The 13,120-nt window shown below is 36.5% G+C and overlaps 1 protein-coding gene across 18 annotated transcripts in view; it reads left to right on the top strand.

The window, feature by feature from the left end:
• The window catches only part of HERC1 (HECT and RLD domain containing E3 ubiquitin protein ligase family member 1), a 109,770-nt gene that overhangs the window by 31,308 nt on the left and 65,342 nt on the right, over positions 1-13,120 (top strand). For all 18 annotated transcript variants that reach the window (XM_056345415.1, XM_056345416.1, XM_056345417.1 and 15 more), the window contains 12 exons: positions 1,335-1,478; positions 2,952-3,079; positions 3,827-3,971; positions 4,067-4,238; positions 5,374-5,508; positions 7,232-7,397; positions 7,990-8,115; positions 9,333-9,554; positions 10,745-10,897; positions 11,060-11,192; positions 11,686-11,877; positions 12,285-12,506. In XM_056345415.1, coding sequence (XP_056201390.1) covers positions 1,335-1,478; positions 2,952-3,079; positions 3,827-3,971; positions 4,067-4,238; positions 5,374-5,508; positions 7,232-7,397; positions 7,990-8,115; positions 9,333-9,554; positions 10,745-10,897; positions 11,060-11,192; positions 11,686-11,877; positions 12,285-12,506 — 1,938 coding nt within the window. The remainder of the gene's footprint in view (positions 1-1,334; positions 1,479-2,951; positions 3,080-3,826; positions 3,972-4,066; positions 4,239-5,373; positions 5,509-7,231; positions 7,398-7,989; positions 8,116-9,332; positions 9,555-10,744; positions 10,898-11,059; positions 11,193-11,685; positions 11,878-12,284; positions 12,507-13,120) is intronic.

Here is a 13,120-nt window from a genome sequence, read left to right on the forward strand (position 1 = left end):
TTCGTAAAACAATATAAGATTGCCACTGCCGCTCTAAATATAAACAGTAGACATTTTAAGTGAACTGGAATTTTAGTTAAATGTGATCTAGTGATGGTAGGATGGCTCTTTGAACAGCCCTGAATAACTGGCTAATAAAATCAAGGGTCTGATTTGAATGTGATGCTAACAAGGAAACTTGAAGTTAAGTTTGCTGGAATGACTTAATGTCCTTTTACCTTAATAGGTCAAAAAAGTTAAATTTAACTGAAACAAAACCTATGGTGTTTCTATTTCCTCATCGTTGCTGTGCAGCTGACATGCCTAGTGTAAACCCTTCTCCAGAGGTTCGGCTGCAGCAACAGATTTGGCTTAGAAAACTGATTCAAGTTGAGCGTTAGTTCCTTCATGCTGTCTTTGCTTTGACTGTCAGATCACCAAGTAGAGGGGTGAAAGCAAGTAACTGACGGGGGCAGAAGATGAGGATAGTGTAATAAAACTTGACTGGCACTGGTTTTCAGGGTAATCAGTAGAAGTGCTGAGCCTATACTTGCTGTTAAGAAAAGAACACTGCATTAGAGCATTAACCTACAAATCTGGGGGGGGCTGTGGAAATGTTCTCATTGAGTTTTAGGTTAATGTGCGTTTTTTACGTGATTTGGGGAGCTTGAAGTATGCAATGGTGAGTTCCAGTGTGCAGCTAAAAGTAGCATTTAATTAGGTCGGTGTAACTTGTTCAAACCAGTTATGTATACCATGTGTAGTATTCTTTTCCCTCTGCTCCCCGTTTTTCTTCGATATCTCCAGAATTTCTGTTTATAAGACATGTAACTCATGCTTATTATGAAGTAGGTGATACTATAAAGTATTTGGCTTCCGCAGAAAGGACCAGTTGGAATTGTCGCTATCTAAAACTAACTAGTTTGCTGGTTTTATTTGTCTGTGCAGTATATAAGCTTGTACTGACAGTAGTAAGTAGGAGTGTGCCCTTATTCTAGCTTCCTCGTGCTGTCCAGTGTTAGGAAGCACAGCTACTTAAATCAACTAGTATTAAAGGCAATTGTACTAGTAATTATTTTTATTTCTTTTAAACTAGGTAGAAAATAGCCCTAAGATTTAGTGGCAGTAAGGTATGAACAAGCGTTCTGGAGTGTGTCTTATAAAAAGGAAATGTTTGCTAACCTTACTGAAGATCTCTTTCAAACCTTACTAAGAATCTTTCCAAAAAGTGGGCAGAAATTATCATTTGTGTCAATTACATGTATATGGGTTTTGCGAAATCTTACTGAGATTACAAACCATAAGCAGAATTTAAATCTTCACAAAAAGAACATACATTTTTCTTTTTTCCCTAGGTCATGGTGACAGCAACAGCCGCAACATTCCAACTTTAGTAAAAGATATTAGCAATGTAGGAGAGGTTTCCTGTGGCAGTTCACACACAATAGCTCTGTCCAAAGATGGGAGAACAGTGTGGTCATTTGGAGGAGGAGACAATGGTAGGTAAAAATAACATTTTGGGAGTAATTTTTGTCTTACTTCATCTACCTTGTAGCCTCAGTTCTCCTTGCAGTTTGGTTTTTTTGTTGGGGTTGGTTGTTACATTTTTTTGTCATTTGGTAGCTGTTCAAGAAAAGGATTTTAGTAAAATCTTAATATAATAATACATGAAGTTTAACTGCAAAATTATAGACTTTAAAAAAGATTATCAGAAGGAAGAGGGGTTTCACAGAGCAGAAGGCTCCATGAAAGCATGAACAATTGTGGAAAAACCACTTTGCTGATAACTTTCAAATAAACTCAGTCATTTGATACGGTAATAACTGTTTTCACGTACTAGAAACTGTTGCATTTTAAAGTGCCTCTTGAAGAAACGTTTCTCATCTCAAAAATGAAAGGCTTCTAACTTTCATTGCCAGTAGTTGCTTTGTCAAACACAGAATTATTTATTTTCAACTATTACTGTATTTAGCTAAATTTGCTTATGCTGATAGATAAAAATTAAAACTCAGGTTGAAATTGCTGTATTACTGGTTTCTTAGCCTAGTGTGAGAAGAGAGGAAAACGCAGGCTACAGAAATCTCATAATCAAATTGGTGGCTAGTAGAACTGGGTAGGAATTTAAATTTTGTTCAGAAGCTAGCTCTGACATGCACATACAGAATGGTTTCCACTCCGCTGTCTCCCTCTTTCTGTAATTTCAGTTGCAAAATAAGTTTTTAACAGGACGGGAATCTTAACCTTCACAAAATATTGGAGTTTGCTCTTCTGTTTCAGTAAATTAGAAAGAATTTGGGTTTTGGGTATTAATAATGTGGTACTGAAATATTGTTGTAGGAAAGTTAAACCAGCATGAATCAATGCTTTGCAGAAATTGTCAGTCTTTGTAGTATATTTCACATTTGATCTGGGGTTTTCTCCTTCCTTTTGAGGTATATTATTCTGTCAACACACTGACATGGTCTAGTGACAGTCCTTGTTTCTGAGGTCATTGATTGAAAATAGTGAAGTTGTGGATACAAACAGCTGTTTTCAAGAGAACTTAAATGGAGAATAAGGAATAAATATATTAATCATTACACAGATGCACACAGCTGTTAGGAAAAAAATGCAGGAAAGCAAGAAAGTTGTTTTTTTCAAGTCACTTTATAAAGTAATTTTTTTTTTTTTTTTTTTTGCCAAATATGAAAAGATTAGTGTTTTGGAAGGCTTTAGTAGTTAAACAGCAGGCAATGAATAGTGTAGATATATGGAAGGAATATTTCTGGTTTTAAACAGATATCTGTTTCCTGAAGTCTGTAATTACAGCAGTTGAAAGAGACTAGGTTTTATAAAAAATGTAATATGTTTTAATTTTAAAATTATACTCTTGACATTTTTTTAAAATCCAAAAAGAGTTCTTTTTTGGTACTTCTAATTGTCATAGTTTATATATTAAAAATACCTTCCACTTGTGTTTCCTCCTTTTATAGGCAAACTTGGTCATGGTGACACAAATAGAGTATATAAACCTAAAGTTATAGAAGCCTTGCAAGGAATGTTTATTCGAAAAGTTTGTGCTGGCAGCCAGTCTTCACTGGCCTTGACATCAACAGGGCAGGTAGGCAAAAACAAGTTTTCATTCAAATTGTGAGAGCTGATGAAGATGGTGTGGTTTCATTATTTCAGCATTTAGTATTTTGACCTGAGAAAATATTCAACTCTTACTTATATTTAAGTTCTTGATTACAGATTGCTTAAGTACTGAGATCCTAATGTGCTAGAGTAATTCAAAACGTGCTGAAGAGTCATGCAGAACTACACTTTTTCAAGTGTCTTGCTTAGCCACAGAAAATGAATTACTTTGAGGTTAATAAACGTAACCAGTGCAAAATCAAATTGGATTCAGGAAGCAAAGTGGGCTCTGGAAGCAAAAAACAGTGAAATGCTTGTAATTTTTAATGCATTAACCAACTCAGGTGGCTAAGCGATTCAATATCTTTTTAAAATATATGTGTATTTTAGAATATAGGTGTTAACTGAAAGTTTTATTTCTAATCTGAACAATCTCAGGAGAGCCTGCAGGTAAATGTTTAGGCGGTAAATGAGAGCCCTTACCGGCATGATGTATATCCATGTCATACAACAAGCATTTGCATACATGCAACCTAACTGACCCCCAGTGTCACCCCACTGGGATTCGAAGGCAGTGGGTTTTTAAAGTATGGATTACAAATTCTGGAGTTTGGTGTAGCAGTTTCTTTTCTTGCAACAGCCTCCCCATGTGGCCAGTGATCTGGGTGGCTGGGCGGGCAGAAGTGTAGGTTGTATGAAGCATACGCTGATGTTTTGTGGTTGTTTGCTCTAGGTGTATGCATGGGGCTGTGGTGCATGCCTTGGCTGTGGCTCTTCAGAGGCAACTGCTCTCAGACCCAAGCTTATTGAAGAACTGGCTGCTACAAGGATAGTCGATATTTCGATTGGTGACAGTCACTGTTTGGCACTTTCTCATGGTAAAAAGAATAAGGTGTAAAACCCCCATAATTGTCCTCTTGATTAAAAGCAGCTGTATCTCAGGTTTTGTTTTCTACTTTATTTCTGTTTATAGACAATGAAGTTTATGCTTGGGGCAACAATTCAATGGGACAGTGTGGTCAGGGAAACTCTACTGGTCCCATTACTAAGCCGAAGAAAGTAAGTGGCTTAGATGGAGTTGCAATTCAACAGATTTCAGCAGGAACGTCCCATAGCCTTGCCTGGACAGCTCTTCCAAGGGACAGGTAACAATGACATTGGGGGACAGGTATATTGTTTTCTGTATACAAGTCCACTTTGGGATATGTTGAACTTTTAACTCTTTCCTGAAGGTGTTGACTGTGTCGTGCATTTCAAGTATTCTGCTTGTAATGATTTGGACCGGAGAGTCTTTTCTTCTCTCTTCCTCTCTCCTCTCCCGTCCCCATCTCTCTATTTTTATATTGTTACGGATTTCAAGTGAAAATTTAGCAGCACCAAGGATTTGGATATTAGTTCTTTGTATATGAAGATTTCTTAATCTGCTGTTAAAGTTACCTCTACTAAAAATCCACAAGTTAGGCAGTAGAAGGAGAAACAACTAAGTATTTTTTTTTATTTTGTGCTTCTGACAAGATTTTTTTATGGCTTAGACAATTTCCTTTAGTGTAACAGGGGGTAGACTAACCAAAGTACTTTGGGAGATGGGGAAGTGTAGACAAATTACTGATGTGGATTTAGATGTCTTAACAAATTTCTGGATGGCTGCGTGTTAACCTAAACTAAAAACAGGTACTAAAGTAAATACTTCGGTTATTAATATACAGTAACTGAAAGACTACTTTGTTGCACCAAAGACATGAGCCAAGTGATTTGACTGAACCGGTAAACTTTAATTTATATATGGACTAACACAAAGGAATAGAAAAACTTAGTATTTGAAAGATAATTCAGGAAGAATTTCAAATGCCCTGTTTTAAAGGGAGCTATCTTAAAAGAATCAACTCAGAGGTGACACTCAGACAGTACTAAGTGGTACTACTCTTTCTGAGTTCTTCCTGTTTGTAATAAAATCTCCTTACAATCTGGCATTTGTGTTTAAAAAAAAAAAAAAAAAAGCGCTTTGTGAATATTGATCAGCTTTTGCTTCAGTCAGATTAAATACATATGGCTTTATATTTATGGCATTGTAGGTGTTTTTGTTCATAAATGAGGAGTGATTTGTAAAGAACTTCTCAGAAAAGAGAGCGGAGAACAACCTTCAAGGAAGTTAGTCTGCCTCAATCATGTTAGTTTGTTCTAAGAAAGAAATAGGTTCATTCAAGCATGTACTCAACTGTTAATTTATTAAAGCAATTAGAATATTTTCAGTAGTTAATTTACTTTGATGTTTGATTCCAGGCAAGTTGTGGCATGGCACAGACCCTATTGTGTAGACCTTGAAGAAAGTACCTTTTCGCATCTTCGTTCTTTTCTTGAGCACTACTGTGACAAAATTAACAGTGAAATCCCCCCTCTGCCTTTTCCTTCATCAAGGTATATATATACAGCATATGAATGTTACAGATTTGTAGTCTTTTCTTTAACAAGTGTAAGTCTGGGTTATTTGTTCATTCAGGTGCCGTTTGTATAACAGCAAGTTTTCAGTGCCTCAAATGTAGCAGGATCTTTTGTCTGGAATTTATTTTAATTATGCATTGAATTACGTATTTGTTTTTAGAGTTATCCTTCAAAAAACACTTTTCTGTATAATTGCAATGCATGATTTCTGTACATTATCTCTGCTTTGCCAGTTCTTCCTCCTGTAAGCAGTTTGGGGAGATCCTTACTGACTAATCCACTGATAAGCTCAGGCCAGGACAAACCCTCTTCAAGTGATAACCCATTGGTCCATACATCCAGTGGTGGGCTAACAGTGTGTGATGCTCAGAGCAGGAGATGGGTAGTTGCCATTGCATTTTGCATTGGGGTCAGTGCTCTGGCAAAACCCTGTTTCTATCTAAGGAGTTAGGGTATTTTTTCCACAAACATTTTTAGCCTGTGGGGGTGGGCTATTTCCTTCTGGCGGCTCAAGGTCTCTGATCACCTCTGGAGAGCTAGAAATAGTTCAGAATGCATGAAAGCTCTTTAAAGGTCATGTATGATTCTGTCATTCAGGTTATATCAAGTAGCATAACTTTTCCGTCTGAATGAACAAAATGAGAAAAGCATTTTTTTCAGGAAATGACAGGCTAGGAAACTTTGTAATGAGGTATAGTATTAACAGTCAGAGCAGTTTGCGTCTGATACAGACAAGGTTACTAGTGGACAGTTTGGGATGTTTCATGATGAGTTCCACATGGGTGGGTTTTTTTCCTTTTTTTTTTTTTTTTTTTTTTTTTAAAAATAAGATACTCCATTAGATTTGAAAATGCAAGCTGCTTCTCACAAACATGAGATTTGTAGACAGGAAATGTCACTTAGCTTTGAAATACATGTGCAAGAAGCATTTTCCTTGCTTTAGATATGGGGAGCCTTTATGCATTTCCGCAAATCTGTCTTTTCTGGAAGGTGCTCCAGAAAATGAGATGCAGTAAAACTTACTGATAATCAGCTATCTTGATAGTGCCATATTGACTTAAAATAGCCTCTTGACAAATCGTCAGTAATCGTTATTACAGCTTCCACATTTGAGCCTTTTCATCAAAGGTGACTTTTTAAATGTATTGCTATAAAATACGAAAGCATGAATGTTTCCTCACTAACATTTGCAAAACCCACTGGAAATATCAAAGATCCTTATGAATCCTTTTCCTTGCTACAAAGTTTTTCAACAGTTTTCTTCTCTAAGAGGGCTAGAAATTAATATCCTGACTTTTCATTTTTAATCTGACTGTTGTACTCCTAAATCTTCTGAGAGAAGACTACATTTATTACTTAAAAGTTTAGTTTTTTTCTTTTGAGAGGAATATATTTGTTTATTTATTTGTGTGTTTTGGGATGATTTTGCCTCCTAGTTCATGAGGCTAGTTCTCTAAACTGAATGCCTCTTGGAATTGTTGTCCACAAAGACACTTTTCTGTATTCTACTTTTGTTTTTTGTTCTTTTTAAGGAGACCGGCAGTAGCTTTTCAGAGGATTTTCTTTAAAGGCCCACTTGTAATTTACTTATCTTTCTCATGTGCAAAATCAAATGAGAGTTAAAAGCTTAGTGCACTAATAAGTGAAAGGGAGTAAGGCTAATAATAGGAGAGATTAACAGGGGTGTATGTCTCTACAGGGAACATCACAATTTTCTTAAGTTGTGTTTGAAGCTGCTTTCTAATCATCTTGCACTTGCACTGGCTGGAGGTGTAGCTACTAGCATTCTTGGCCGGCAAGCTGGTCCTCTTCGAAATTTGTTGTTTAGACTGATGGACTCTTCTGTCCCTGATGAAATTCAGGAAGTAAGTAATGCTTTTTTGTTTACATGTGAAAGTTCTTCTACTCTCTTTTCTTTCTTCCTTTTTTTGACTGTGTAATTAGAGATTTTTCTGACTTTCTGAACTTGTCATTCTGATGGACACAATTCTGACTTTTTTACTCATTTAATTGCCATCACTGTTTCATGATCTGAAAGCAGAGGAGCGTATTTGTATAAGAATTTCAAAAGCTGCTTTTATTTTGTAACATTTTAATTATTACTGCTTGTCATAACGAGCTTGAAAAGTTCATGTTGTGGACTGAGGAACTGACTTGAGTAACTTCTCCTGAGATGGCACTCTTACATGAAGTAGCAACTTACAAAGAATTTTTTATTGTTTTGACAATACGTTGGTCTCATTTCATTGCTTCAGTGTGCTGCATTATCTTTGCATCACAGAATAAAAGATTAATGTTCTACTGTATCATAGAATTCTGATGTTAAATGACAGTAAGTGGATGTTTTGGATATATCCTGTGTGACGTTCTGTGTTTTTTAGAGATACAGTTGAGTTGATGCTTTCCCCCCTCTCCGTGCCCCCACTGAAAAAGTATTTTCTGCTGCTCTAATTTTAGGTCGTAATCGAGACTCTCTCAGTAGGAGCAACTATGCTGCTTCCTCCATTGCGGGAGAGAATGGAATTGCTGCATTCTCTTCTGCCCCAAGGTCCTGACAGATGGGAAAGCTTATCGAAAGGACAGGTAAGGTCAAGTAAAAATACTCTGTACTTTGAAAGCAGTTGGTTTGGGGTTTGTTGGTTGGGTTTTTTTCCCCTAGAACATTTTGAACAGTGAGGTGGGCCTCATTTGCAGAGTGGAAGCACATTGTTGGTACAATGCAGTGCAAAGCCAAACTTTACAAAATCTGTGGGTAGCCTGGCTAAATCAGAATATAGTGAGGGAGGGAGAACTACGTGATTTCTCAGGTGAAGTTTGACTACAGAAAGGTTAGGAATTGCTGTGGTAGAGTATCTAGACAAGTTTAAAAATTAGGTATTTTTGAATACTAGCCTGATAGTCTTGGTAACAAAAAAATTAACTATATTCTGGGAAGAATACCTGTATAGTGCTTTTCCTATATGGATTTCACCCTGCTTTGCAAAGATGACTGGGGTGTTCCTATTTTCTTTTTCTGTCTTGAATGTAAATAACAAGAATTAATGCAGGAATTAACTTGCCCAGTATCCTACAAACGGAAGGAAAGAAGTTCAAGGAACTGTCTTTCAGGGCAATAGGAACTGAAGCTTCAGCAGCAGTCTCAGATTAAAAAATGAGATAAACTTTTATTCAGTTCTGTACACACGGGATCCTGATTGTGGTCAAATCCTTTACTTTACACACTATGGAATAGACTGGTTTACACTGACACTGAAACTATGAAGAAGAATCTTCTGATGCTAATTTTCTAAAGATTTCTGAAGATTAGTAGTTGTACAGACTAAAACCCCTGGCAGTTACTAGATCAGATTTTTCAGGATTCATAACCAGCACCAGAGGGGAATAATAAGGAAGACTGAAGGTCATTGCTCTGCATCTGCCACCTCCGTTGTTCTAATGGCTTTTTACACTTTCTGTTTTTCATATGTATTTATTAGAATAATTGCCCCGCCGTCCCCCTAGTAATCAGATAAGTAGGACAAGCTGGAGAAAGCATTTGGTCCAATGTCTAATATCTTTCCCTTAATCTCAGATTTTTTTTACTAGGTATGGTCATCTAATTCAGTATATTTATCTATTCTCTAATACTTCAGCAGCAGGAAAAACTGTTTGGATTTTTTTGGTAAAGTCCTCCAGCTTATTTTCATGTCTCAGTAGAATATCTTTATTGCATAACTATGTCTGATGCTTTTTTCTTTTTAGATTATTATTTTATCTTCATTAACAAAGAGTATTTCTCGTGTCTAAACGTTTTTCTTTAGCGAATGCAATTGGACATTATTCTGACAAGCTTGCAGGACCACACACATGTAGCTTCCCTGCTTGGCTATAGCTCACCGTCTGATGCCACAGAAACTTCCTCATTATGTATCAGCTATGGAAATCTCTCTGATCAAACGTATGCTATCCAGAGCAGTCATCCGGATACTCATCTAGCTGAAATCTTAATGAAGACTCTTCTAAGAAATCTGGGATTTTATACGGTATGTATAGGCCTTGTAGTTAGTTATTTATTTTTCTTAATGTCCATGAATTTTGAATACTTAGGGTGAAAAGAGTTTCCCTGCTTTCAGAAAATGGTGCTCTTTTTGTTTAGCTAAAGTAGTAGTGCCTTGTGTATTTCTCCTGAAGTGGACAAACATCAGCTAAGTCATCTCATCATTATGGTTCTAATGTTACTATAGTGGTATTTGTTGTTTAACTTGGCTTATGTAAATGTAGTATTGGTTTCATACCAGACTAAAGTACTTAATTACTCTTGCTTTGGCTTCAAAAATTTTTGGAAGATAGAATGTAATGTAACACATCAAGTGAGTAGATCGTGTGGAATCCTTTGTGTCAGTGTAATCTCAGCCACTAGAGAAGGATAGCCAGAACCAGAACCAGGAATCTGTTTAACTTCACTAGAGTAACTACCGTATAGTAGTGAAGCAAGTACAGGTCAGCCATCTTCTTATACAGAGCATGTGAAACAGATTGTTGTTCTTAGAAAGTGTAGGGGAGTGTAAGAGTAAGTAACTGACTCACCTTTTTATTCAACTAGCCAGTTAAATAGAACAGTGGAAGAAATCAGAGATCATTACTTCTCTGGCGTAGTATCCCTAGCTCCTGAGGGTGAGGGCTGGTAGTTGTTTGTTCTTTTTTCTAGACCTCTGCCAGTCATCTAGCTTGAGCTATCTGCCTTGAATTTTGTACTTGAAATGAACTCTTTTTTTTTTTTTTTAACTGATTTCAGAATGAATTCAAGCAGTCATCTGCCTTCTGCTCCTGTTATTGCTATCCTAGATAGTGCAAGGAAGGATTCTAATCTGAAACATTTTATGTATCAGCCCACAATAAATTCTAAAGGGTTATATATTTTAACATACTGTGATTTTTGGGGACCAGGGTGGGGAATGAGTTTCTTCATCCAATTACCGTTGGTGAGTTAAACAGAAAATATTTCTGTATCCCAAAATACCCTTTTTAGAATAGAAATGTTGGCTTGACAGCTATCACAGTCACTACTGTGACATTCTAAACAATTGTGATTTTGAGTTTGGTTATCCGATGATCCACTTGACGTTACCAGATTTCTTCAATAATTACAGGTGCACATGGTAAAGTATTGTTGGAAGTAGTGTTGGAAGACGCAGTTGATTGTTCTTTTTTCTCCCCACTTTTGTCATAACAGGACCAAGCCTTTGGGGAACTGGAAAAAAACAGCGATAAGTTTTTACTGGGTACATCATCATCAGAAAACAGCCAACCAGCTCATCTTCATGAGCTTTTATGTTCACTGCAGAAACAGTTGCTGGCTTATTGCCACATCAACAGTGTCAGTGAGGTGTGTGTCCTTGTTTTTATTGTTTAGGGTGGGGAAAAAAGAAATTCAATGTGCATGAGCACCAGAATGTTGTAATGTTCCTGTTGAAAATCGTTGTGAGTATTTGAAAGTTAAACTGCTTTAAATACATTTACAGACTTATGGTTGTTTCCTTCCTTCTAGAATTCCAGCAGTGTGGCACTACTTCACAAACACCTTCAGCTTTTATTGCCTCATGCTACAGATATCTATTCCCGTTCTGCTACGCTGCTGAAGGAGAGCTCATGGAATGGTAGCGTTGGAGAAAAACTGAGAGGTAAATGTTTGCGGTAAAATCACTAATGGTGGCTCCATAAGCTTAGGGCTTGTTAGTTTAGATTTGAATACTAAACCACCTTATTTTCCATATATCTGCATAAAGTAGACATCCCAAGCCTCCCCAAAAGGAGGAGATTAACTATCTACCCAAGGATAGCATCTGGTTCGTGGCTTCAATAGAACATTTTGCATGCAGGAAGAGTACTGAATAGAGAGGATATTGTCTGTGCATTATTGTTTCAGTTCTGTTAGTTCTAGATTTCTCTTCTTGAAAGTACATTTTTTTGAGATGACTGAAAAGTGCAGTAGTAAAATATATATATTTTTTTAATAGATTTTGTATAGATAATAATTATTAAACAAACCCCCCAATTCAACATATACAATTGAGACATTTGGAGACAGCTGAGGTATTTTCATGCAGTTCTTTTGTACTTGTTAAATTGTGCTTGAAATATATCATTCAGAATATATTTTTTTTTCCTCTGTAGATGTAATTTATGTATCAGCTGCTGGTAGCATGCTGTCTCAGATTGTCAACTCATTATTGTTACTGCCAGTATCAGTAGCTCGGCCTTTGTTGAGTTACCTGCTAGATCTGTTGCCACCTTTAGATCGTCTTAATAGACTGTTACCTGCTGCAGCCCTTTTAGAAGATCAAGAACTACAGTGGCCACTTCATGGTAAGTGTAATAACTAACACACTTTTAATCTGAAAAATAAAGATCAGCATGTCACCTTTTGTGTAGTGGAAGTTTAACTTCCCCTTTTAAGTTGTCCTTTTTTTTTTTTTTTTTTTTTTTTTTTTAAGCTAAGTGTCTTGCTACATCTCCTTTTCAAATTCTTAAATGTATTGACATCCCTTGCTGTGAAATACTTTGAGCTGCAGGCAGAATTCTTTGTTCTGTCAACTCAAAATGTACATTGATTTGAGTGGGAATCTAAAAGCAATATTTGAAATATGTATTGATATATAAAAATACTATGTTTGTAATACATGAAACTACCATTCTATTCTTGTAAAAGAAACACTGATTTTATCATCTGGGCAACAGTGACTAATTTAACAATTCATTGCTAATACTTGTAGGTGGACCTGAATTAATTGATCCCGCGGGAGTGCCCTTACCACAGCCTGCCCAGTCTTGGGTATGGCTTGTGGATCTGGAGAGAACAGTAGCTTTGCTTATTGGGCGGTGTCTTGGTGGCATGCTTCAAGGGCCCCCAGTGTCCCCTGAGGAGCAAGATACAGCATATTGGTTGAAAACTCCACTTTTCAGTGATGGAGTGGAAATGGATATTCCTCATTTAGGTAAGCTGTTAAATGCAGGTGTCTAATTATCATTGTAAATATTTGTGTTCAGTTTTGAAATTCCTGACGATGTTTGAGTAAGTCTGTGTACTTAGGGATTGTCTTTCAGCATTCTTGTCTATTTACGTAGTAATACAAGAAGTTGGAAAACGGATATTTAAGTATATGCTGTAGTTTACAAAGGGTCTTGGAAATGCATATGGAAGAAAAAGATCTGTAGTTTCTCAGTGAAAGAAGTAACACAGGCTTCACTGAGTTAATTTTAAATGCTTTTCTCTTGGATGCTCAGCATTTAGCAGACACACCACAGGCTCCATTGTTCATAATAATTATTGAAAGATATTATCTTAAATTATAGTTTACTTTAAAAATGTAATTTTAATTTATTAGAAATAATACTATTGACAAGAAAACGTCAATCCTTCTGATCTGCCGGAACTGTTAACAGGACTCAGCATTAGTATTTCTAGTCATTCCTTCCTATTTGAATAATGCACTCGCTGCTGCTTCTCTGTGGCCTGTTTCTCTTAGTTCACCTCTCCTTCCTCTGATCCTGAATAGACTACTTCAAAACTTATTTACAAGACATAGTATTTTGAAATGAGTCCATGCAG

Source organism: Falco biarmicus, chromosome 7 (genome assembly GCF_023638135.1).
Source record: "Falco biarmicus isolate bFalBia1 chromosome 7, bFalBia1.pri, whole genome shotgun sequence".
Taxonomy (NCBI): domain Eukaryota; kingdom Metazoa; phylum Chordata; class Aves; order Falconiformes; family Falconidae; genus Falco; species Falco biarmicus.